The following is a 27,755-nucleotide window of genomic DNA, read 5'->3' as shown; positions in this document are numbered from 1 at the left end:
GTTTGGTGGTTACCCTTGAAAGTTTTATTATTGAAGAATTGATTTAATATGCAAAGGACGTGTCTCCATTTACACTTGCTCTTAGGACTGCTTCATTCATTCACCTTCTTTCTATTATTGACTAAAATATGGAAGAGAGTCATGAAATGGTAGTTCAAAAAAGATGAGTGTCACTTTCTAAGATGAGCCAAGATAGTCACTCCTCAGTTGAGTAGGTCAATATTTTTGATAACTGTTTGAAATACTTCAGTCTAGGGTGCTGGAGAGACTACTCAGCAGCTAAGAGCACCTTCCGCTCTTGCAGAGAACCTGAATTCAGTTCCTAGAACCCAAGTAAGTCATTATAGAATCACCTGTCCCTCCGGCTTCGGAGGATCTGATGCCCTCTCCTCGCCTCTGTGGGTTCCTGCACTCATGTGCACATACCCAGGTACACTCAGACATAGATACACATAATTGAAAATTAAACCTTAAAAATAATTCTTAAATTTTCAGTTTAGACCGTAATACTACATTTCAGTTTATACTCCTTAAATACATCCAAGGATTGCTTTGTCATATTTTTAAAGAGGGATAATTCACCAGTATTTTGCATGGCATAAAACAGCTGTGACAGGACTTACTAAGGCTGAGAAAATGCCATCATGTTTCTCTAAATAAAATAGGCACAGGAAAATATCTGACATGATAAATATTGTCTCTTGCAAATAATGTGACAAGCTTTGGATAAATTCCATCTTCCTACATCAGCAGCAGCCCTTTTGTTTGAGAATATAATTTCAGATGGCCATCAAGTGCTTCTAGATATACCAAGATAGCATGCAAAGCTCTTGGCTGCCAATAAGTAACGTTAGAATCTCATTAAAGACAAAAGCCCTTATCACACAGGACCCAATAGATGCTGAATGTCTTTTCATTAGCCATTCTGATGGCATCCTGACAGGATTCTTAAAGTATTTTACACTACTTTGCCCATCACAATTATGTTGCAAATGTCTCACCTGATACTTGTGTACCATTCAGCATATTTTATTTCAGGGTATGCTTGCTGGATCCAAGCCACCACTCTTGAAAAATCAGGTCTAAATGGTCTTCTGTTAATGACCAAATCTAGTGACAAGTCCTAGTAAATTCCTTGCACCAGGTGTAATTCTCTGTGCCTGTAACTATAGCATCATTGTTTATTGAAATACATTAGTGTGTGTCTTGATTACTAGCAAGTAAACTGGTTAAGTTTGCCCTTTTCCAAGGTCTTGGAAAATGCACGGTAGCATGTTACTATGGTGAGGTTGGTATAGAACTAGTACATATTGTAGTCTCTTCTTTCAAGACTCTAGGGATTTGTTTGTTTTGCTGTGGGGGATCTGTCCACAGTGACTTGCTGGTTTGAGGTGGGCAGTGAAGCTACAGCCTCAGTCCCCTTGCTTGGTTCATTGTAGGTCTAGACAGTAGTGTGACACAAGCAGCTTTCGCATTCACTATTTCCTTCTCTGCTCTTGCCACACCATGGTGATAGGCACTGTTTTCACCACCCTCTGTACACATATGAAGAATAATCAAATAATCTTTAAAAACTCTCTCCAAATCACTTTAAAAGTCTATTATCTTCTCCACAAACAAGCTTAAGGTTCATTTTGTTTTGAAGATGATTTCTAATGCCATAAGTTATTCCAGGATATTTATTTTACAATTAAAGATTTTCAGACCTTTAATTAAACTGATAATATGTATATATGTGTGTGTGTGTGTGTGTGTGTGTGTGTGTGTGTGTGTGTGTGTGATTTACATGGGTATAATTCAATGTATAATGATTTCTTTGATAAAATAGGCAGATACCAAGGCCAGACACACTGGCACCATCTTTTTTCATGGCAGAAAAAAAAGCTATAGAATATTTTTTATAAAAATAGTGAGAATGTTTAAAATGCATTTTAAAAGTCAGTTTGGGGGACTGAGAAAGACAACCGCATAGTGGGCAGGAGCACTTCCTGCACAAGCATCGGAATCTAAGTTCGGATCTCCTGCACACACAAGAGCTGAACATGGTCTGTGCACCTGTAAGCCCAACTGTGGGGGAGCAGACAGGACAGTCCCTTAGACTTGCTGACCAGGGAGCCTAGCTAAAAATGGTGAGCTAAAGGTAACTGTGAAACCCTGTCTCATGGAATAGATGCTCAACAAAGAAGGAGGACACCTCCTCTAGCCTCTGCACATGAGTGTGTTGGCAAGCTTATACACACATGAAGTCACGCACATATACAAACACATAGCTACACACATATACATATACACACATATAAATATGTATATGCATATTATACACAAACACACACAGATCATATACATATTCATGTACATACATACATAGTCACTTTTATATCATTTGTTTGTCAATTACAAAAATTATGGCATGTCTGTGTTAAATTACCCACTACCTGACTGGATCCTTTCTTTAATATGCTTCCTTTGCTGTGGGACGTTCTCTATGCTGTGAATGTGTTGCTCTGATTGGTTAATAAAGTGCTGATTGGCCAGTAGCCAGGCAGGAAGTAAAGGCAGGACAAAGAGGAGAATTCTGGGAACAGGAAGGCTGGGTCAGATGTTGCCAGCTGCCACCATGAGGAGCAGGATGTATTGGTAAGCCATGAGCCACGTGGCAAGGTATAGATTTTTATAGAAATGGGTTAATTTAAGATGTAAGATCTAGCTAGCAAGAAGCCTGAGCCACATGGCCATACAGTTTATAAATAATATAAGCATCTATGTATTTATTTGGGTCTGAGCAGCTGTGGGATTGGCAGGTGAGAGAAATTTGTCCTGATAGTGGACCAGGCAGAACCAATAGATAACCCCAGCTACACTTTCTTTAAAGAAAGCCCAAGTGGTCTACAGTTCAATGTTGACTCCTCGCTGACTATGCATGGAGCTCTAAGGTCCTTCTTCAGCATATTAAACAAATAAAGGGAAACTATCTCAAATTTGTTATAAACATCTCAAAGAACAATGTGAGCAATGGCAACAAGACTAAAATGTGCTTCATTTTTAAGTTTTGGATATTGCTAACAAATGATGAAATTATAAATTTCTAAAACATGAAATTCATGCCTGAGATAACATATTATATAATCAGGTTACACTGTCACTACTAACTTTTAGAACACTCTGTCTTCCATTCAGTGAATAACAGTTGATCACCATTTTATCTTCTTGGCCTGATTCTTAATAGCAGGTAGCACTATCTTCTCAAAGCTGTTGCACAGTAGCAAACATTACTGTGAAAATATGTTCATTAAGTTGAAAGCTTTATTCAATTTGCTTAATTGGGTGCAGTCTCTTCTATTGAAATCAGTGTGTGTGTGTGTGCAGTGTGCATGTCCATGTGTAAAAATAGAAATCAAATGATGACATAATGTAGGACTCTTGTGTTGACATTTTTATTATAGTGACATATCTGAGTAATTGAAGTAATTTCATCATACAGGTGTCACATGCTAGGGCATGCCATGGGCAGTATGTTGACATTTCAGGAGCATCTTCTGTATCATTTATATTCATATACAGGAAGTAAAACACACAGAGATAATTTGATCCATGATTCGTGTTAGCAAATGTATTTTCTCACCCTCGAATTCAGACTCCTCTGCAAGTCCATTAAAATTCTGATGCTGTCGTGTGTACAGTAGTTGTTACATGAACTCGAGTGCCAGAATGGCTGCTAGCCTTTGATAGAATAGAATAAGCATCTGACCACTTTTCACAGGCAAGTCTTCTTGCTAATTAAGACTCATTAGTCTGCTGAGTGATGTGTTTGTCAAGGCAAGAGCTTTCGAGTTCACAGGTGGTGATAAAGGAGAAGCATTATACAGTTCTTCCTAGATGATACACCCTCAGCATCACAATGTCTACCTGAGTAAATTTCTTCCAATACAACAGGCACCACCTCATGACAGACCCTCAAAAATAGACAGAATCTCAGTGTGTACCATTTCAAGTATCAATTTCTGTTGTAAGACGTTAAAGTGTATCTCACTTCACAGAGATTCACATATTTCATGTGTTTTAGGGATTCAGACCTCAACCTTGTCCCTAAAGTTCTCAGCATACTGAACTTGACCCAGTATTTCATTGAAGTTTTATTGTTGCTCAGGTAAAATCACACCACTATAGGAATTCAAGGAAGAGCAATGTTTAAAAGGCAATATCTCTTTTTCTTTACTTTGTCTATGCACAGCTAAGCTTCAAAGAGAATTTAAAGAAGAAAAATAGGTTTGAGAGAAAGCAGTGTGCATAATCAAGTTTTCTTTATGAATATATTTCTACGGTTTTCGTTTATTCACAAGCCAACATTAATGGAAAACAATTAAATACCTAATGATCAATATGTAGATATCATGGCCCTTTACACCTGAAGCTCTCAATTTCAAGAGAAAAGCAAATGCCCCCAAATCACCACGTCACAGTAACACAATTGTACAGTTATATTTTTATGGTTGGTTAGTGCTTTGAACCAAGTGCATGAGATGCTAAAATGTAAATTAGCATTGCTAAATAAAAAAGGAAGGGACTTTCTGTTGCTCTTGAGGTATTTACTATTTTTAAAAGAATATATATTTAAGAATGAATCAGTGCTTTGTAGAAGATTAAATAATGGCATGTATGCATGCAGCTATCTTTTTGTTATTTTGAATAATGTGTATTGCATATGTTTAAGTTTTAAGATAATGTTTACACAGAATGAGATTGACATGTTGAAGAAAGCATTGAATTTATATTCAAATATCTGAAATTTCAAATCAGCATAATCCCATATTCATCTATTTTCCAAGCTAAAGAGACAATTTGAATTAAATCATTTTCTTGAAGTCGAGGAGCCACTTAGTTTCTGTGCATACATAAACATTAGGTAAAATAAAGGGCTGTGGGCTTGGTTTGGCTTGAACTTTAGAGATGAGGAGTCATGGAAACTTTAGGGGATTTGGTCTATTAGGCAAATCCTTACAGACAGCAGAGTTGCTTAACTCTGTGCTCCATATAAAACTTTATGTTCCTATATTAAAGATAAGTGAAATATAACAAAATAAAATTCATGCAAAGTAAAATGAATTGCAATGGGGTTTTTTAATATACTCAAACCCACAAGGCTGGCTTACTCAAGCGAAAACTAAATTGTGACTTTCGATGATGTTTGTAGGTGATGATATCAAACAAACAAGTTACTACTTGGACAATTTGGAAAATATTCATAGCTGACAGTTTAGGGAAGTATTCCAACCTTGAGATGAACCAAACTACTAGGGCTGCCTGTCTATACCTATCCTATACCCTTGTAAGTAAACTAAAATCCATTCTAAAAAAAAAAAAAAAAAAAAACCCTGATGAGATTAGTTTCTGAGGTTTTCCTTTTCTCCTATGGAAGAGAGATTTACACTGTCTCTTACGCAGACATGCTTAACCATATGCATAAGAAATTGATAACAAAAACTAAGGAATATTTTATTCCTCTAATACCTGTCTATGGCCTCCTGAGACCTCCATGACTCATTATTATGTCTTCTCAAAGCTGCTCATTAGGGAATGGTGCTATGACAACCACAGTCCACAGCACACCAGGTAATGCACATAAATAATGAGCGCATGGCTTTCCGCACAACTTTATCATATGCAACTAGTTGAAACAGGAAAATGTAGGCAATGAAATTCTAGTGCTTGAAACAAGGCCTTGCTTGAGTAGCTAGGGAAATGATATTTGTTTACCTAATACTTGGCAGCATTATGTATTTAAATGTACTCTTAGTTTTTAATGGATGTGTGTTTCTAAAGTGAAAATTCCTAATGCTGGACAGTCCCATTTCTTTTTTTTGTTTTAAATAAAAATTCCTTTCTTGTAAAAGATGTAAGTTTCAAAGCATACACTCTAGCTAATTAAATGATCATGTGATTTAAGATAAACAAAGTGAATTACCAAGAAACTGGGTTGGTATCACTTACCAATCACTTTAAAACATAGCTCCATGACTTTTGTGTTCTTTTAATTCTCCATGATTTTTAAAACATGAATTGAAAACAAAAATGACTACAAATAAACCATAAAGAGGACTGATTTGTTGATTAATCCCATAAAGATTCTGAAATGTTCCAATATTTGCATCACTTATTTTAAGAACTCTGTAACATATTGAAAAATTCACAATATGGACTCCTAAATACCACACTCACTTTCTTCATTTGGAGGCTTTGTTCTCCTTCAAAAACACAAGATAAAATTAACATGGGATGTACCCAGTAAGAAGTGGGATGTGTGTGGGGAGGCAGCCGTAAAGAAGTAAAGCAGCCAGTAGTAATTTGTGTATAAAAAAAAAAAAACAACTTTCCAAAATGGGTGGTTTGAAACACAAAACACTTACAACTTTGGGTGACTATCAACCCAACTTTGAATGAACCTGGGACACATGGGCTCTCACTTCTGCTGCTTTGGAGTCATTTCCCCATTTACTGGAAGTGGATTTTAGGATATGAAAAGGTGGGAAACATTCTTGAGTTTTGCAAATATTTAGCATCTGTGAGTAAAACCACTAGAAGGAAGTTTGAGCAAATATTATACTTACTGAATTCAAAAATCTGTGAGTGTGCTGTCTGTATTTGTATGGAAACTGAAAGCACACACATTAGTTTTGAAACTGCAGACAAGAAAAGGGAGCATGGGAGTATGCTGCTCTGAAACACATGCATGATACCTTTGAACAGAAAGACAATGCCATACTGAACTTTGAACAAAAGACCCCCTCAATGAATAGTGACATGTGCTCAATGTAGACTTCTCTTAAGAGTCTTTAGATTATTTTCTGAGGTGAAATGAGAAACTATGGTCATTAGACTTTGCAAGGTAAATTGGTGTCAACATTAAGAGACTTAAACCTATCAATGATACACTTTCCAAAGAAAAATGAGTCTATGAGACAAAAGTCACACAGCAATCTCTCTGTCACTGCCACCATCTTGTTTCTTTATGTGACATCATCTCATTTCTTTAGGTAGCTCACCATAGAAAATCAAATTAAAGCAAGTTTGCATTTTCTTCTTAACTCCTTGGGTTGTCTCCCATTTTAGATCACACCATAATCTTATCAGATCTTTATTGAAATACACACTAGAACAAGTAGCTAAATTTCCCTATAGGGGAATAAAATGTTGGAGAGTCAGGCTGGGATATGTACTTTATGGTGTGCTATACTAACAATAAGCCTGTTTTATCCTAATCCTATCATTGAGCCAACCCCAAGATTCTACGTCTTTTGTGTTTTGCTGTTAAATAGCTACTGTGAGGAAGAGAAGTAATAAGATACTATCAGTGCTTTCTGAAGTCAAAGCTGTGTTATCTAGAAAATAATTTAACACTGTGATGGGCTCTTCAAGATCGATTCTGCTTTATATACTCTGCAGCAAAAATAACATTTCTATTAGGAAGTAATTAATTATAAACCTAGCAAATTCTACACATTTGCATATTTGTGTAAACAACTTTAATATGGTTTATTACATTTCCAGAAAGGTTAAACCTTATATTCAGTTTTCTGCTAATTCTTCTTACATATAATAAATATATATTTATATGTTACTTGAGTGCATATGTGTATGTATTCCACACACTTCTATGACATATATACATAAAACAGCACATAAGGGCCACGTCCTTAAGGTTCAGCTGGAGAAAATAAATGAATTGTTATTATATATAGCCCATGGCAGTCTTCTACTCAGTCTCACAAATGGCCATATCGGGATGTAAACAAAACATTGGAGCGAGTCATTCCGGGTGAATTATATTTCATGTTGTACAGTGATGATCTCATGAGGAATTGGGTACTCCCTGGTAGCAAATGCCTAAAAACAAGGTAGTTAAAAAAATTAGTTTGTTGAAAAAACTTTAAAGTCAATGTCATTCATGAAAGAATTATACAACTAGTTATTTACCTTTCTTATCTGGAAATTGTGACTCTCACAACAATACAATTCATACAGAAATTTCCATCCTAAGATTAAACTTCAGAAAGTTGAAAACACACATATATAACATATGAAATTCGTATCTCATCACATGCTATCATCACTCTATTCAAACATCACATTGCTGTTTGTTGGCTCACATTAACTTATAACTCGTTATCCGTGCCAGTAAGTAACATGTGGAGCCAGGTATATAGCTCTTTAAAACATGTGATATAAGAATCAGACACTCAAATCTTTAGCCTTTTACTAATGATTTTCATGGAGAATTTGGCAAGTATCATTAACAATAACATTTATTTGAAGGATCTAGAACCATGAATCCTAATTATATAATGTCTCATTGATTCACTATAACTATAGTTAATCTAAAACATTCTAAATGTATTTTGTATTCTTAGACAATTTGGTGTTGATGGTTACAGACTGATGTAACCACAAATTCAAATGTATTTCCAAATATGTGATTTTCCTCAGATTTTAGAAAGACACGATAGTGTATGTTTAAGATTTTATATTACATATATATATATATATATATATATATATATCCACCAGGATGCCAAAATTATGTAAACAAAGCATTAATTAATTTTTACATAATAAAAGTATGAACATTCACAATTAATAGTAAAGACTACAAGTAAATTTATATGCTAATTCAGGTCCAATTTACCAAGAAACTGGACATTGTTTTTTGTTTGTTTTATTTTATTTTTGAGACAGGGTTTCTCTGTGTAGCTTTTGGAGCTTGTGCTGGAACTCACTTTGTAGTACAGGCTGGCCTCAAACTCACAGAGATCCAACTGCTTCTGCCTCCCCAGTGCTGGGATTAAAGGCATACACCACCATACCCAGCTTTGTTTGTTTGTTTTCAATGCCAAGCTTTGAAAATTGGGAATTACATATGAGTTGGGCACCCATACTTTCTTTTCCTGTGAAAACCTTAATAGATTGGCCAGTCCAATCTATAGGTCTATAACTGAATGGCCAAGGAAATCCATAAATATAAATGGAAATTCTATAAGTTATATAAAGCCTATGTTGTGGTAACGACTAGAGCAATGCACTGCAAAGCCAGGACACAGATGTCTATGCAGAATTCCCAACAAGAGAAGCAACAATTAAGACCAGCCATTGGCTGTAGGATTGGAAAAACAAGCAAACGACATCATAAACGAACACAAAAGAAAAAAGTGAGGGGTAAGAACTGTCAGCTGCCTATTCCATGTGCAACAATGCTGAGAATTAGGATACATCTATATTAATGGGACATTAAATTTACAGTTGTTTCATGTGAATCTTAGAGAAAGAAAAGAATTCATTATAATCAAACCGCAAACAGCATTCAGATTAAAATAGAATTTTCCATAATATCCATAAACATTATTTCATCATGAATAATAATACCTACAAAATCTGTTACCTAATATCACAAACTATAAATAATTGCACTGATCATTAAGTTAATAGAGCAGTAAAATAATACACAACAAACTAAATTAAATCAAAACTCCAGAATGGTTGATGAATAATGAAACAACTGATTTCTCACATCATAGATTATATAAATTATTTTTCTTAATATCACTAGGGTAATTTATATGGATTAATTATGATGTCAAGTGCTGGTGAAGTCTTAATGATTAATCTGATACTTTTGCCATGGGAAAGCGTCCCTTCTTATGTAAGGCAAGGAGCAAATAAGCTAAGGTATGTGATCAAAACCCACTAGTCCACACTGGGTGGGGACATTCTACACTCTGCAGAAAATGCCTCAGGGATGACACAGTAAACACTTCTGCCAAACTTTGCTTTACACCTGCCGATGTATGTGGTGGACATGCATGTGGTGGTCGCCTGAGCACGAGTGGAGAGGTCTAAGTTGATATCAGTTGTCTCTCTCCTTCACTCACCACTTTATTTACTGACACATGGTCTATCACTGAACCTGCAGTTCAACAAGTCCAGGTAACCAGCTTGTCCTGAACATCCCTCATCTCCCAGGTTCTGGGATTATAGGTGGCCATTATACCTGCTGAGTTTTTGCCCTAATGTGGGCTCTGGGGATCCAAATTCAGGTCTCATGCTTGTGGGACAACCATTTTATCCACTGAGATATCTTTACAAGCTTCCAATTAAAATTATAATTTCCAATAAATCATCACTATTGATTCTTTAGTAACATGCATAAAAACATTTTTCTATTCTCTCAGTAGATATGGAACCCATGATCTTCCTGTCCTCAGCCTCCTGAGTACAGGAATATCACACTCAGCCTCACAAAAACGTTAAGCTCCATTTTTGCATATGAAAAAATTAAACAAATAAAATCACAAAATGCAGGATCCTAGGTAATTTATTTTATATTAAACAATTATTTAAATAGCATTTTATAGGCAAATGCTATTCTAATTTTTTATGAATGTCAACATATTTTATTCTAATAACAATTATCTAAGTAAATATCACAGTTAGTAACATTTTTACAGATAAGCTGTATGAAGCACACAGGGCCAACTGTCTTTCCCCTGGTCACCTAGCTAGTGAAGGGGCGTGACAGGTCTCAGAGCCCATGCACATCTACAACATTGCTGCTCCTCAGCACTTCACTCTTTGGCCATGACAATTCCAGACACTTGTCAGGGTACACAAAAATCCCATTTTAAAACTTGTATGCAATTATTATATTAATACGTTCAGGAATATGAAGTATATGATAACCCATGCAGTACAGTTGGGTATACATGCCACAAACCCCAACTTTCTAGTAGAAATGGTAGTTTGTGAGAAACTGTTCTTTGGCCTTGAAAGAAGGAGAAGTGTGATATGAACTTGAAAAAGTGTATGAAATTATACTGGAAAAACACTCTGCTTACCTAAAGCAAATGCTGTGGGTATTGCAAGGCATTATGGAGAAATGCAATAGTTATTTGCCTTGGAGTCTCCACTAATATCTCCTGGGAGACTCCAGTAGCTGAACAGCAAAGATTATTTTTAAATTGTTCTTTGCATTGGAGTTAAATAATACAATTTGATTTTTTAGGCAGGAAGACTGTCTCAAGGAAGTAAATTTATAGACTATAGCTGAAGACTTTGTATAAGCACCAGAATACAAAGACGTTTACAGCCTTTATTCTAGCTTATTTTTGCTGTACCAAAATAACTCACAGCTAACTGGTACCCAAGAGCAATACATCAGACTATCTCCATTCACTTCACACCCATAGTCACACTCCTCATTTGCTAGGCTAAATGCATACATTCTTACATACCCACCATGGAACACACACTTTTATAGAATTTTATATTGCTAACTCTGATGATCCCCAGAATATCAATCATTTAAAACTGATAGGAACTTTTCCTTGAACATGTAAGTGACATTCACCTTCTAGCATCTTTCTGTAGTAGGACAAGGACCCCTGAACTCCAGCAGGTAAACCCAGCTACCTGGGTTAAGGACTGCAGAGTAAGTAAAATTCAACAGACTATGTGCCTATTGCTTTTGGAGGATTTTTCTTACTGTCTTGAAATTTGTGACAGAAATAATTTTTATCATTCTTGGATATAAAATTCAGTATATAGAATATATCAATCTTATATAACCACCGGCATGCCTAGAATACTGTCATCACCCCAAGAAGAAACTCTATACCTAATAATTTTCCTAGTTTCTCCTTCTCAGTTTGGGTTCAGGAACTCAGCAATGAGCATACTCGCCTGGCACATGTAAAGTCCTGAGTTCAGTGCCAAACACTTATACCACACTCTTTTTGGGAGATGCTCACCTCTCCCCTAGTCTAGTCCCTTACCAGGTACCTAACCACTGTGGTTATTTGGATGGTAGCATACAAATTAAAGGCTTGAAAGCTATTATCCACATATAAAGGGAAAGATACAATATTTGTCTTTGAGGGTCTAGGTTGCCACATTAGAATGATTTTTTTTTCCTAACTCCATCCATTGACCTGTGAATTTAATGATTTCATTTTTCTTAACAGCTGAACAGTATTCCATTGTGCAAATATACCACATTTTCCTGAATCATACATCAATTGATGAACTTTAGAGCTGTTTCCAATTCTGGCTATTGTGAATGAAGCAGCAATGAACATGGATGAGTAAGTATCTCTGTAATAGGATGTTGAGTTCTTTGACTATATGCCCAAGTGTGGTATAGCTGAATCTTGAGGTACATCTATTCCCAGATTCCTGAAGAACCTTGACACTGATTTCCATAGTGGCTATAAAAGTTAGCACTCCCACCAGCAGGGGATAAGTGTTCCCATTACTCTCCTTCCTTGACAGCATGAGATGTCATTTGCTTGCTTGACTGTCACTATTCTGACTGTGCTAAAATGAAATCTCAAAATAATTTTAATTTGCATTTCCTGGATGGCTAAGGATGCTGAACCTTTCTTTAGGTGTTTCTTATCCATTTGTCTTTCTTTTTTCTTTCTTTCTCTTTCTTTTTCGAGAACTGGCTATTTAGTTTTGTACTCCATCTTTAAAATTAGGCTGTTTGTCTTCTTGATATTCTGCCTTTTTAGTTCTTTCTGTGTTTAGATACTAACCCGCTATCAGATGCACAATTAGTAAAAAATATTTTCCTATTCCACACCCTGCTGATTTGTCCAATTAACAGTGTCATTTGCCATATAGAAGCTTTTCAGCTTTATTCCATCCCATTTATTCAATATTGATCTCAGTGTCTGTGCTATTAGTGTCCTGTTCATAAAGTCTTTTCCTGTGCCAATGAGTTCAAGCCTAACCTCCACTTTCTTCTCTATCAGATTTAGTGTATGTGCATTATGTTGAGGTTCTGGATCCACTTGGAGTTGAGTTTTACACAGGGTGGGTGATAAATATGATTCTATTTGCATTCTACATGCAGACATCCAGTTTGACCAGTACTATATTCTGAAGATGCTGTCTTTTCTCCATCATCAACCCTCTCTCCTCAAGACTCAGGAGATATGCAGAAGAGGAGGCAGAAAGATTATTAAGAGCCAGAGATGGTGGAGGTTTCTGAGGAAACAAGTGTCTTCTAGACATAACAGGATGGATGCACAGATGAATTCAGAGACTGTGGCAGCATGCTCAAAACCTGGACAGGTGCAAGCTTATGGGGTCTCAGTCCTGAGAGTGTCAAGTGAACATGAACTCCACCACTAACCAAGAAGTTGTCTGCACTGGCAATGGAAAAGTTAGTTTTCTCTAATGGAGTCTCACTGGATGAACTAACCACATTTCAGGGTAGGCCCAATGAGTTGACCAACACAAAACAAAATCAGTGATATTTTTGTTGACTTTTTGTTTTGGGCATTTTTTGTCTTATTGGTCCTTTGCTTGTATATTTTGGTTCTCATTTTTGTGGGTTTTTCTGTGTGTGTTTCATGGCTTTTTGTTTTTGTTTGTTTCTTAAAGAGAGAGAAATAAACATAAATTTGGGTGGGTAGAGATGTAGAAAGGATCTGGGAGGAATTAGGAGAGATGAAGAACATGATTAAATGTATTATATGAAAAAAGTTCTTTTTCAATTTACAAGGGGGAAAAAGGCTTTTTTTTTTTCATTTCCCCCCTTCCTACCCAGGAAACTTTAATTTTACTTCCTGACTATGAAGATGTCATTATAGATGGGATTGCAAGTGCCCTTTGTGTCTGCTTATGAAATTGGCATGTTTGCAACACTTCTCCATTTGTATTATGGAGTGAGTTTCTTGTTTCACACTAATACTCCATTGTGTGGCCATACCTCTTGCTTATTCACTCACTTGTTGATGGACAGTTTGTTCCACCTCTTAGCTTCTGTAAAACAAGTGCTGCTGTGCATACTGGGGTGCCTAGCTTCAGTTCCTATGATTCTACACTCAAGAGCTGTCACTTTGGGGTTCTTGGTGGGTCCTGGTGTGCAGCTTTGAGAATGCTTTGTTATATTATTTTGTAGTATCTTGAATTCTAGTTTGCCTATATACATTTTTAAATGTTTATTGCCCTTTTCTTCCCAAGCTATCTTCCTCAAGTTTCCATTAACCAATCTGTTTTTCTCCTTAGAAGTTGTAGGAATTCATATAAAATTTGTATCCCACTTTGTTTTTCTTTGTATTTTGTCTTTGGTCCTGAGATAAGGTCTCATGTAACCCTGGCTGGCTTGAACTTGCTATCTAGCTAAGGCTGGCTTTGAACTCCTGATTCTCTGCTTCCACCTCTGTTCCTGCATGTTGGGATTACAGCCCTGCACAACCGTGCCTTGTAACACAACTTTTTCATATGTTATATAGATTGCAGACATCCTCTATGCTGTAGCTTTTAGGTTTTTATTTTTAATAGGCTGTTATGATATATATATATATATATATATATATATATATATATATATATATATATAAATTTAATACAAAAAACATATTCATCTTTTCATTTATGATTAACACTTTTGAAGCTACTTTTCTAATGGTCATTTATACATCTCAAATTCATGAAGATATTCTCCTAAATTATCCTCTGAAATTTGCAGTTTTATCCTTCATGACTGTCTACTTAGCTCATCGTTTTCATGGATAAAGTTGGGCTTCTTTTCTAGAGTACTTGGAAATCCAACTCTCCTAGCACCATTGTATGAGTAATCTTCCTCTCTTCATTTGCTAGAAGGAAGGTGGACCCACTTTGTCATAAATCAAGTCTCTTGGTATGCTTGGGATGGCTTACAGCTTTCTACAATAGTCCCATTGGTCCAACTGCTTGCCAACTTTACTTCATTTTAACTTACCTTATTTTGGTTCAAGATTTTCCAACAAGTAGTTTGTAAATCCTACTTCGTGTTTCTATTTAAAGATTGTCTTACATACTTTTTTTATTTTGTTCTTCTGTGCTTTAAATGCTAGAACAAACCAGGAACAAATATTTCTGCTACCAAAAATAAGTAAAAACAAAAATGTGTTGCAAAATACATTAAGATTATATTGAATTCATGGGTGTATGGAACAGTTTGAGAGAAAATGGCATTATAATGATGATTTTAATTATTAAAGTATATGTTTCCATTTTTACATTTTTTGGAATATGGATCTTATATATCCTTATTAGATGCATTCCTAATTATTAAAAATTCTTTCAAGGTATTAATGCTGGTGCTTGAATTTTCAGATTCTAGCTCTCTGTTGTTAATAAAGAATATAATAATTTACTTTCTTAGATCGACAGATTTCATCAAGATAGCTAAAGTTACTTTATCAATAGATGCATATATATACAGTTATATTCACTAATAATAAACCTTTAGTTCTCAATTTCAAACCAGAAGCCTTTTACCTGTCTTTATCATTAATATATTTAGGGCCTTCAGTTATAAGGCTGAACAGGATTAGGGAGAGCAGGCAATCTTGCCTTATTTCTCATTTGAGAAGGAAATGCCTGGACATTTAGGCATGTTTGTTATAAGACTTCTGTAGTTATGTTGTATCAAGCTGCAGAAATTCTTCTTCTTTTTCTGGCTGGCTAAACAATTTTCTAATCACAGGTGTAACTGACTTATCTGTACCTGGATGGAGCAACCCAGGGTCTGCTATACTCACCACAAACACTCTTGTCACTAAGCCACATCCCAGCCCTCCTCTCCCTGGACCTTTGGAAATGGTCTTCTAATCTATTAGGTAGCAAAAGACCTCGATCACTTCTTCAGGTAATAGACTCTATCACCGATACCACAAACAGAAGCTGGATGAGGGATTACCTTCGCTATAATTGTTCAGTTTGCTAATATGTAGCTTCATAGTTTACATTTTTGAAAGGTTAGAATGAAGACTTATTTTTCTTTGCCAAGAAAGCTCTGTTTGGTTTTGGGTATCAAAGGCAGGCTAGTATAAGTTCTCTTATAACAAAGAGAAACTAAGTTCTCCCTTTTTTCATTCTCAAGATGAGGTTGGTGGTAAACTCATAAAAACCTGAACACCTGAAAGTAGCTGGAGAATTCACAGTTTAAGAACTAATCTTGGGTGGCTCTGTCTCCTGAGTGCTGGGATTAAAGGCGTGCGCCACCACCGCCCAGATCTCTGTGAGTTTGAGGCCAGCCTGGGCTACCAAGTGAGTTCCAGGAAAAGGCGCAAAGCTACACAGGGAAACCTGTCTCAAAAAACCGAAAAAAAAAAAAAAAAAAAAAGAACTAATCTTGGTCAGGAGACGCTACCAGCTGCCTCTATGAGTACCAACATGTAGAGAAGGAAGTAAAAACAAAACAAAAAGAATAAAAAACAGTCCCATCTGGCCTGGAACTCCCATCTGGACCAGAGGTGAGTGCCTGGGGTCACACCCAGATAGGGCCCCATCTAGGTCCCACCCCTGGGCAGCAGCCATACAGGGAAGACCTGCCCAACTTGGCCCAGGTTTCTGGCCATTCAGCGGGAAGGTCCCCCTTTTCCAAAACTGAAGGCAGACCCTGCAATCTCCACACCCTGCCCCCACACCCATCTGTCCGAGACCCCAGACACTTCCCGAGACTCAGGGACCAGCCCCCAGATCCCATCCTGCCCTGTAGCTCCCATCAGACAAGATAAGGAGATCTCAGCCACTTCCTGAGACTCAAAGACTAGCCCCCAGCTCCAATCCGCCCCAGAACTCCCATCTGGACCAGAGCTCGCGTCCACCCCAGAACTCCCAGTAGGACCAGAGCTTCTATCCTGCCCCAGAACTCCCATATGGAGAGGAGGAGCTCCCATCTGGACAAGATATGGAGACCCCAGGGACTTCCTGAGACTCAGAGACCAGCCCCCAGCTCCCATCCAGCCAGCACTCTCATCTGGACCAGAGCTCCCATCCAGCCCAGAGCTTCCATCTGGACCTGAGAGAGGCTCCCAAAATCTGTCAGCTCTGTCAGGACCAAGTACACTGATAAGACCAAGAACGAATCCACAAGGAGATAGGCAGACATCAAGGCGGAAGTACATACAACAAAATAAAGAGCAATACAGCATCACCAGAACCTAGCCCTTCTCCGACAGCTAGACCTGAACATCATGCAATGGAAGAAGAAGAAGAAAACAACCTTATAAGTAACATCATGAAGAGACTAGAGCCTTATATAGAAGAAATCAAAAATAAAGTGGAGGAACAGACAAACAAAAAATGGGAAGAACACTATAAAAAAAAAAAAAAAAAAAACTAGAGGAAAGGACAATTAAAGCAGAACAAAACAATAAGTCCCTGAAAGAAAATCATGAGAAAGCAACGAAACAGATGAGGGAAACAGTCCAAGACCTGAAGAGGGAAATAGAAAAAATGAAGAAGACACTAGCAGAAGGAATGCTGGAAATAGAAAATCTGAGTAAATAATAGGAACTTCAGATGCAAGTATAACCAACAGAATGCAAGAGATAGAAGAGAGGATCTCTGATGTTGAAGATATGGTAAAAGAAATAGATTCATCAGTCAAAGAAAACACTAAAACCAACAAAGTCATGACCCAAAATGTCCAAGAAATTTGGGACATCATGAAATGACCAAAACTATAAATAATAGGGATAGAGGAAGGAGAAGAATACCAACTCAAAGGCATAGAAAATACATTTAACAAGATCACAGAAGAAAACTTTCCCAACTTAAAGAAGGAAATGCCTATGAAGATACAAGAAGCCTATAGAACACCAAACAGACTAGAACCCTCCCCCCCCCAAAAAAAGTCCCCTCATCACATAATAAAAAACAACTAAATGTACAGAATAAAGAAAGAATATTAAGGGCAGCAAAGGAAAAAGGCCAAGTGACTTATAAAGGCAAACCCATCAGAATAACACCCGATTTCTCGATGGAGACTTTAAAAGCCAGAAGGACCTGGACAGATATAATGCAGACACTAAGAGACCATGGATGCCAGCCTAGACTAATATACCCAGCAAAACTTTCAATCATCATAGATGGAGTGAACAAGACCTTCCAAGACAAAACCAGATTTAAACAATACTTATCCACAAACTCAGCCCTACAGAAAGCACTAGAAGGAAAATTCCAACCTAAGGAAGGCAGATACATTCATGAAAACACAGGCAACAGATAACACCACAACAGTAAACCCCAAAGAAGAGAAGTACACACACACTACCACCAAAAAATAGAAATAACAACAGGAATGAACAATCACTGGTCATTAATATCCCTTAATATCAATGGACTTAATTTACCTATAAAAAGACACAGAGTAACAGAATGGATACGAAAACAGGACCCATCTTTCTGCCGCATACAAGAAACACACCTCAAATTCAAAGACAGACACCTCCTAAGAATAAAAGGCTGGGAAAAGACTTTCCAATCAAATGGTCTTAAGAAGCAAGCTGGTGTAGCCATCATAATATCCAGCAAAATAGACTTCAAACTAAAATTAATCAAAAGAGATGATGAAGGACATTACATACTCATCAAAGAAAAGATCCACCAAGATGAAGTTTCAATTCTGAACATTTATGCCCCAAACACAAGGGCACCCACATATGTAAAAGAAACATTACTAAAGCTTAAATCACATAGAAAACCCCACACATTAATAGTGGGAGAGTTCAACACCCCACTTTCACCTCTGGACAGATCGGCCAAATTGAAACTTAACAGAGACATAATGGACTTAACTGATGTTATGGCACAAATGGACTTAATCGATATCTACAGAACATTCCACCCAAACAAAAAAGAATATACCTTCTTCTCAGCACCCCATGGAACCTTCTCTAAAATAGACCACATACTTGGCCACAAAGCAAATCTCAACAGATACAAAACAATTGGAATGACCCCTGTGTTCTATCAGACCACCATGGTTTAAAGTTAGATTTCAACAACAGAAAAAACTACAGAAATCCTAAAATTTCATGGAAACTGAACAATGCTCAACTGAATCACCAATGGGTTAAGGAAGAAATAAGAAAGAAATTAAAGACTTCCTAGAGATCAATGAAAATGAATTCACCACATACCCAAACTTATGGGACACTATGAAAGCAGTGCTAAGAGGGAAATTCATAGCACTAAATACCCACATAAAGAAGTTGGAGAAATCGCACCAGAGACTTAACAGCACACCTGAAAGCTCTAGAACAAGAAGAAGCAAAGTCTCCCAGGAGGAACAGATGCCAGGAAATTATCAAATTGAGAGCTGAAAACAATAAAATAGAAATAAAGAGAACTATACAAAAAAATTAATGAAACGAAGAGTTGGTTCTTTGAGAAAATCAACAAGATAGACAAGCCCTTATCCAAACTAACCAAAAGACAGAGAGAGAGCATCCAAATTAACAAAATCAGAAATGAAAAGGGGGACATAACAACAGACAATGAGGAAATTAGAGAATCATCAGGTCATACTTCAAAAACCTCTACTCCACAAAACTGGAAAATCTAAAAGAAATGGATAGTTTTCTGGATAGGTACCACATACCTAAGTTAAATCAAGACAAGATAAACCATTTAAATAGTCCAATAACCCCTAAGGAAATAGAATCAGTCATTAAAATTCTCCCAACCAAAAAAAGCCCAGGACCAGATAGTTTCACTCCAGAATTCGACCAGATCTTCAAAGTAGACTTAATACTCTTTAAATTGTTCCACACAAAAGAAGCAGAAGGAATATTACCAAACTCCTTCTATGAGGCTACAATTACCCTGATTCCTAAACCAAAAAAGATGCAACAAAGAAAGAGAACTCCAGATCGATCTCCCTCATGAACATGGATGCAAAAATACTCAATAAAATTCTGGCAAACAGACTCCAAGAACACATCAAAACAATTATCCACCATGAGCAAGTAGGCTTCATCCCAGGGGTGCAAGGGTGGTTCAACATATGAAAGTCCGTCAATGTAATACACCATATAAACAAACTCAAAGAAAAAAACCACATGATCATCTCACAAGATGCAGAAAAGGCATTTGACAAAATCCAACACCCCTTAATGATAAAGGTCTTGGAGCGATCAGGAATAAAGGGAACATACCTAAACATAATAAAGGCAATCTACAGCAAGCCAACAGCCAACATCAAATAAAATGGAGAGAAACTCAAAGCAATACCACTAAAATCAGGAACAAGGCAAGGCTGTCCCCTCTCCCCATACTTATTCAATATATTACTTGAAGTTCTAGCCAGAGCTATAAGACAACATAAGGAGATTAAGGGGATACAAATTGGAAAGGAAGAAGTCAAGCTCTCCCTATTTGTAGATGACATGATAGTATACATGAGTGACCCCAAAAATTCAACCAAGGAACTCATACAGCTTATAAACACCTTCAGCAACATAGCAGGATACAAGATCAACTCAATAAAATCAGTAGCCCTCCTATATACAATAGACAAACAGTCTGAGAAGGAAATCAGAGATACATCACCCTTTACAATAGCCACAAATGATATAAAATACCTTGGGGTTACTCTAACTAAGCATGTGAAGGACCTATATGACAAGAACTTTAAGTCCCTGAAAAAAGAAATTGATGATGTCAGACAATGGAAAGACCTCCCACACTCATAGATAGGCAGGATTAACATAGTAAAAATGGCAATCTTACCAAAAGCAATCTACAGATTCAATGCAATCCCCATCAAATTACCAACAAAATACTTCACAGACCTGGAAAGAATAATACTCAACTTCATATGGAAAAACAAGAAACCCAGGATAGCCAAAAGAATCCTGTACAATAAAACAACCTCTAGAGGCATCATGATGCCTGGACTCAAGCTCTACTATACAGCTACCATAATAAAAACAGCTTGGTACTGGCATAAAAATCAACATGTGGACCAATGGAATCGAATTGAAGACCCTGACATCAACCCACACACCTATGAACATATAATTTTTGACAAAGAAGCCAAAACTGTATAATGGAAAAAAAGAAAGCATCTTCAACAAATGGTGATGGCATAACTGGATGTCAATGTGTAGAAGGCTGCAAATAAATCCATATCTGTCACCGTGCATAAAACTTAAGTCCAAGTGGATCAAAGACCTCAACATAAATCCAGTTACTCTGAACCTGATAGAAGAGAAAGTAGGAAGTAGTCTTGAATGCATTATTACCAGAGATCACTTCCTAAATATAACACCAGTAGCACAGACACTGAGAGAAACAATCAATCAATGGGACCTATTGAAACTGAGAAGCTTTTGTAGAGCAAAGAACACGGTCAACAAGACAAAGCAACAGCCTACAAAATGGGAAAAGGTCTTCACCAACCCCACATCTGACAGAGGGCTGATATCCAGAATATATAAAGAACTCAAGAAATTAGACATCAAAATGTCCAACAGTCCAATTAAGAAATGGGCTATAGAACTAAACAGAGAATTCACAACAGAGGAAGCTCAAATGGCTGAAAGACATTTAAGGAATTGCTCAACATCCCTAATTACCCAGGAAATGCAAATCAAAATGACTCTGAGATACCACCTTACACCTGTCAGAATGGCTAAGATCAAAAACACAGAAGACAGCTTATGCTGGAGAGGATGTGGAGCAAGGGGAACTCTCCTCCACTGCTGGTGGGAATGCAAGCTTGTACAGCCACTTTGGAAATCAATATGGCACTTCCTTAGAAAATTGGGAATCCATCTCACCCAAGACACAGCTGTAGCACTCTTGGGCATATACCCAAGGAATGCTCAATCATACCACAAGGGCATTTGCTCAGCTATGTTCATATCAGCATTGTTTGTAATAGCCAGAACCTGGAAACAACCTAGATGCCCTTCAACTGAAGAATGGATAAAGAAAATATGGTACATATTCACAATGGATTACTACTCAGCAGAGAAAAGCAATGACCTCATGAGGTTTGCAGGCAAATGGATGGATCTAGAAAAAAATCATCCTGAGTGAGGTAACCCAGACTCAGAAGGACAAACATGGTATGTACTCACTCATATTAGGAAACTAGATGTAAAACAAGGATGACTAGACTGCTACACAACTCCAGGGAGGCTACCTAGAAAATGGGACCCTAGGAAAGACACAGGGATCGCCCAATGACAGAGAAATGGATGAGATCTACATGAACAACCTGGACGACAATGGGAGTAATGAAGGGCAAGTTTCGAGGGAAAGAGAGCTTAGGGGAGCAGGAGATCCCAGCTGGACCAAGAACAGAAAGGGAGAACAAGGAATAACAGACCATGATAAATGAAGGCCACATGAGAACAGGAAGAAGCAAAGTGCTAGAGAGGTCTCCAGAAATCCACAATGACACCCACTGTAGACTACTGGCAATGGTCGAGAGAAAGCCTGATCTGACCTAGTCTGGTGATCAGATGGCCAAACACCCTAACTGTCATGCTGGAACTCTCATCCAATAACTGATGGAAGTGTATGCAGAGATCCTCTGCCAGGCTGCAAGTAGAGCTCCAGGAGTCCAACTGGAGAGAAAGAAGAGGGACTGTAAAAGTGTGAATTGTTGAGACCAAGATTGGAAAAGCACAGGGACAAATAGCCAAACTAATGGAAACACATGAATTATGAACCAAAAGCTGTGGGGCCCCCAACTGGATCAGGCCCTCTGGATAAGTGAGACAATCGAATAGCTTGAACTGTTTGGGAGGCATCCAGGCAGTGGGACCTGGACCTGTCCTTAGTGCATGAGCTGGCTGTTTGGAACCTTGGGCTTACACAGGGACACTTTGCTCAGCCTGGAAGGAGGGGACTGGACCTGCCTGTACTGAATCCACCAGATTGAATTGAATCCCCAGGGGAGTCTTGGCCCTGGAGTAGATGGGAATGGAGGGGAGGGACTGGAGGAAGGTGGGGATGGGGGCGGGAGGGGGGAGGACAGGAGAACCCATAGCTGATATGTAAAATTAAAACACAAATATATTAAATAAAATTTGAAAATATCAAAAAAAAAGAACTAATTTCAGTTCAGTGGAGCATCAAACTGGTCCAAAGTTTTAGTATTCTAAAGAGTGCATAGACAGGCACACATTTCCAAATGAATAATACACCAACTCTAATGGTTTAGTTTTCATGAGACTTGTGTGTGTGTGTCATTTTTATTGATGTGTTATTTCTGTAAGGTTACAAGATCAGAAACCAATGTCTACCATATAATAGTTAAAACCTCCTAGGAAATATTGCTCAAGGACACATTCATTATGCATGGGTTTATAAAACTGGGTGATGCTAACTGCCTCTCTTTTGGTTTTTAAATGAAATATCCAAAAATACATCCTCTCATAAAAGTATCCCAGAATACCTTGTGAATGCATATGCTATATTCATATTTATGCATGCTATTATTTGCAATTAATTTATACATATACATTCACATGTATATTTTATCAGGTATACTTCATAAATAAAAGCAATCAATCTATTAAATGCTAAGCTCTATAAAGTAAAATGTTACAGATTTGTTTCCCTGTGAGAGAAAATTGATGTTCTTAAATTGATTCACCTGAGTTTTAATAGCTAGATATTGAATAAAGATGTTTATTTCCCTCCACTTCTTAGGTTTCTGTGAATAGTTAACTCTCACTAGTGTAAATGTCCTGGCCTCTTTCCAGAACTACATTATCTGATTAGTGGACTTAAAGGGAGGATACAAGGTTGCCTGGCTTGACCCTTGCAGAGAAGTGGCATGCCCACTTGTCCCCCAGCCCTCATGGAACTAACCTATCTTAGGTAGAGGGAATAGAGATTTTTGTGTTGATCCAACTCTGCTTTGAAAAGGATAAGTTTGATCTTGTAATTTGGTATTAGAAAACTCACTGGGATCATCTACATCATTTACCCAGTATAGCGTGTCGGCAGAATTACATTTTGAAATCTCAGGATTCTGAACTTGGGCAGGAATGACAATGCATTTACAGACACCTAATAATACTTAGACTCTGTTTTTTGTAATGCTTAGACTCTTAACCCCAGGCTCATCTGAGCACCTCCTAGAAGCCCAGACAGAACTGACGATTTCAGGACCAGGAATGTCTCTCCTGAACACAAAGATTAGAAGGAAATAAAAGATTGGAAGTAATTGTGGATGGGACATCTTCCCAGGCTAACCAGGAAACCATCCTCTTTGCTCACAAAAGCTACCTGATCCATCCATTGAAACTGAGCTGTAAGAGCTAGAATTACAGGAATGATACAAAAGACAACTGGTAAATTCTGTCCTATGTGGGAATTTGAAGCTTCCCTGATTATGTACAGAGTGCTACTCCGTAAAGAAAGACATTCATTTCTGGACTGTAATGTCAAAACAATGGCTACCATCCTTTCAAATCTGATGAAACTACTAAAGGAAGATTTATTTCCCATTACAATTGTGCAGTATAACTTTAATGTCTACATATTTAAAAAAAAACAATTAACTTTGTCTCTTGGATTGTTATGATCAATTAGTTACTATTCGCAAAAGGTTAAAACAGGTTAGACATCCTACACAGTGTACATAAAACAAAATCGAGGATAAATATGTGTGTTGGTCCTTTCTGAGAAAAAAATCTATTCTGTGGTTACACGTCACTGTAATAGAAAGTGGCCTCCCCAAGATCTTTATTCCGTGGTTACAGGTCACTGTAGTAGAAAGTGGCCTCCCCAAGATCTTTATTCTGTGGTTACAGGTCACTGTAGTGGAAAGTGGCCTCCCCAAGATCTTTTACAGCATCCATTTCTAGTGATTCCATTTGCTCTTTATTTTTCAGCCTACTCCTTGACCCTTTTTGACTAAGACTTCATATTCATTACTCACTTTCTTCTACTTTAAGCAGCACTACAACTTTAGTATAATAAAACTGAAGTGGCAAAGGCTGGGAATGCAGCTTAGTGTAGAGAGAACTTGCTTATCCTGTGTGAAACCCTGGGTTCAAGTTTCTATCACTACACCAAGCTGCAACAAATACCCAAAGTTACAAGTCATCTTTACTCAGATTTTCTATTTCCAGCATTCCTTCTGCTAGTGTCTTCTTCATTTTTTCTATTTCCCTCTTCAGGTCTTGGACTGTCTCCCTTGCTTTTTCATGATTTTCTTTCAAGGACTTATTGTTTTCTTCTGCTTTAATTGTCCTTTCCTCTAGTTTTTTTTTTTTTTTTTTATAGCATTCTTCCCATTTTTTGTTTGTCTGTTCCTCCACTTTATTTTTGATTTCTTCTATATAAGGCTCTAGCCTCTTCATGATGTTACTTATAAGGTTGTTTTCTTCTTCTTCTTCCCTTCTGTGATGTTCAGGTCTAGCTGTTGGAGAAGGGCTAGGTTCTGGTGATGCTGTATTGCTCTCTGTTTCGTTGTATGTACTTCTGCCTTGACGTCTGCCTATCTCCTCGTGGGTTCATTCTTGGTCTTATCAGTGTACTTGGTTCTGACAGAGCTGACAGATTTCGGGAGCCTCTCTCAGGTCCAGATGGAAGCTCTGGGCCAGATGGGAGCGCTGGTCCAGATGAGAGTGCTGGCCGGATAGGAGCTGGGGGCTGGACTCTGAGTCTCAGGGAGTCCCTGGGGTCTCCATATCTTGTCCAGATGGGAGCTCCTCTTGTCCAGATGGGAGTTCCTGGACAGGATGGAAGCGCTGGTCCAGATGGGAGTTCTGGGGCGGATGGTAGCTGGAGGCTCTCTGGTCCAGATGGGAGGATGGTAGCTGGGGGCTCTCTTGGTCCAGACGGGAGTTCCGGGGCAGACGGGAGCTGGGGGCTGGTCTGAGTCTCAGGAAGTGGCTGGGGTCTCGGGCAAATGGGTGTGGGGCAGGGTTTGGTGACTGCAGGGTCTGCCTGCAGTCTTGGAAAAGGGGAGCCTTCCTGCAGGGCCTGACGAATGGCTGGAAACTGGGGCACAATTCATCTTTAATTCTAATAGGAATTATATTTGTATTGGAACATTCTATTTTTTTTTTTTTTTTTTTTGAGCTCAGGATCGAACCCAGGGCCTTGCGCTTGCTAGGCAAGTGCTCTACCACTGAGGTAAATCCCCAACCCTAAAATGGACTACTTTTTTATTCTGTACTTTTGCAGCTTAACAGTTGCTTCTTGTTGTTCCTGACTTTTAGAAAACTACGTTTTAACTGGACATGCATGAAACTAGATTTTGAGGTAGAACTTGACAAAAATTTGGCTCCTGCTGATTGCTGTGGCAATGTCTTAGTAGAAGCATACTGAATAATAAAATCAAAGCAAATGCACCTTCTCAACCATTCTGTTAACAGGGACAAATATTGGAATGCCTAATAGTAGTTCATTTTATTCCAACGTTTTGGAATATTCTTCCACAGGTTTTGAACACACACACACACACACACACACACACACACACACACACACACTACATCTATCACCTTTAGGTCAGTGATTGCTGTTCCGTTTCTTAAAGACAAAGACTGGGCAAATCACAGCTGTTTTATAGATTGGATAACAGATGTATTTTCAGTTTTTTAATGATCCCCTAGTTATATCAGCATAAAAATACCCTAATCTTTCTAGACTCTCAGTTTCAAACTATTGGACGCCATGTCTCTACACAAAACTCACAGGAGCCTGGGAGTGTAGAACTTACCTGGAGTTACCCCAGTCGGGACCAATGCCTGTGAGAGGCCCCCGCGTTTCAGTTGTGTACCTGTAAACTATCAGCAGGCACTGCTTGCAAAGCTCCACCAGGCGCTGGCAACACTGCAGCTGCAGCGGAGTCACCACCTCTGAGCTCTTACTGAAGATGCTCTCCCATGAAGTCCTGTTGGCATGGAAACAGACATGACTTCGTGTTCTCTGTTAAAAATGGCAACCAGCTGGATCACCTACCTAGCAACAAACTGGGAAACAAGGTAGAAATGGCCTCTCCCATATGTAATGAATAGGAAAGTTTTATAATAGAAACAAATTAGGAAGTTAGTCTTCATTTTTAAAAATCAAATTATTGTAGATTTGTCTTTCAGTCCATTACTGCTACCCACATGAAGAGCTAACAAAATGATTTATTCCTGCTTTAAAAAAATGAAGCTACTCCATATTAAAGTAAAGCATTTGGTTAATTTCTCTAATTTCAGGTATTCAGGAATTCAGATGTTTTTAAATTCTATATTGAGTATGATACTAGGCACAAAGAGATTATAAAGTCATTGTGATTTAATTGGTGGCTTTAATTGGAGGCTCTAGGAAATCAACTCAGTTTGGGTGATTATGAACACCTTTGTAAAATACTCTCTGCATTAACCATGCCTTATGCTTCCTCTAATGCAGCCGTGTACTCTAGTAGTGATGCCACCCCAACAGGTACTCACCTCCCACACAGGAGCTGGTGTCCTTTCAGGAAACTCACCCCAAAGTGAGAGCAACTCACAATCCCCTGGAAAGCCCCACTGTTTGTGTGTGCATGTTTGTCTGTGTTATTGTTATCAAATCCCAAGTTAACCTCCATGGCTTAATTCCGGAATACCTTAGCATGGATGGAGGAGGGTAACTCTTCAAACCTTGAGGGGAAAGTAGCTTGGAATTTTGTAATGGCTCAAGTCTCTTTTTACAAAAGCCAAGTTTTGTAATCCTTAGCAGCAAAGAACAGGTTTTCAGAAAGAAAAAAAAAACAAAACACTAAGGAAAAATCTTTTTCCATGAAGAAAAAAAAAAAGGTCTCCAAAGGAAAATCCAAAAACTCAATTTTCAACCTTCTGTAACTATTTTATATATTTGGAATTTTAAAAAATTCTTTACACACTTCAAAGTATTTGCAATTTTTTGTTTGTTTGTTTTATTTTTCCCTGCAAAGACTACTATTTATTTTCTGAGGAAAAACA

General features: G+C 37.8%; 1 protein-coding gene across 1 annotated transcript in view; it reads right to left on the bottom strand.

Moving 5' to 3' along the window:
* Positions 1–3,412: 3,412 nt before the first annotated feature.
* Positions 3,413–27,755, bottom strand: part of Ttll7 (tubulin tyrosine ligase like 7) — a 134,249-nt gene continuing 109,906 nt past the window's right edge. The window contains exons 21-22 of the mRNA XM_036189481.1: positions 26,525–26,698; positions 3,413–7,881 (exon numbers count right to left, since the gene is read on the bottom strand). Coding sequence (XP_036045374.1) covers positions 7,761–7,881; positions 26,525–26,698 — 295 coding nt within the window. The 3' untranslated portion in view covers positions 3,413–7,760. The remainder of the gene's footprint in view (positions 7,882–26,524; positions 26,699–27,755) is intronic.

Source organism: Onychomys torridus, chromosome 6 (assembly GCF_903995425.1).
Source record: "Onychomys torridus chromosome 6, mOncTor1.1, whole genome shotgun sequence".
NCBI lineage: Eukaryota > Metazoa > Chordata > Mammalia > Rodentia > Cricetidae > Onychomys > Onychomys torridus.
This window is presented reverse-complemented; position numbering and strand designations above follow the sequence as displayed.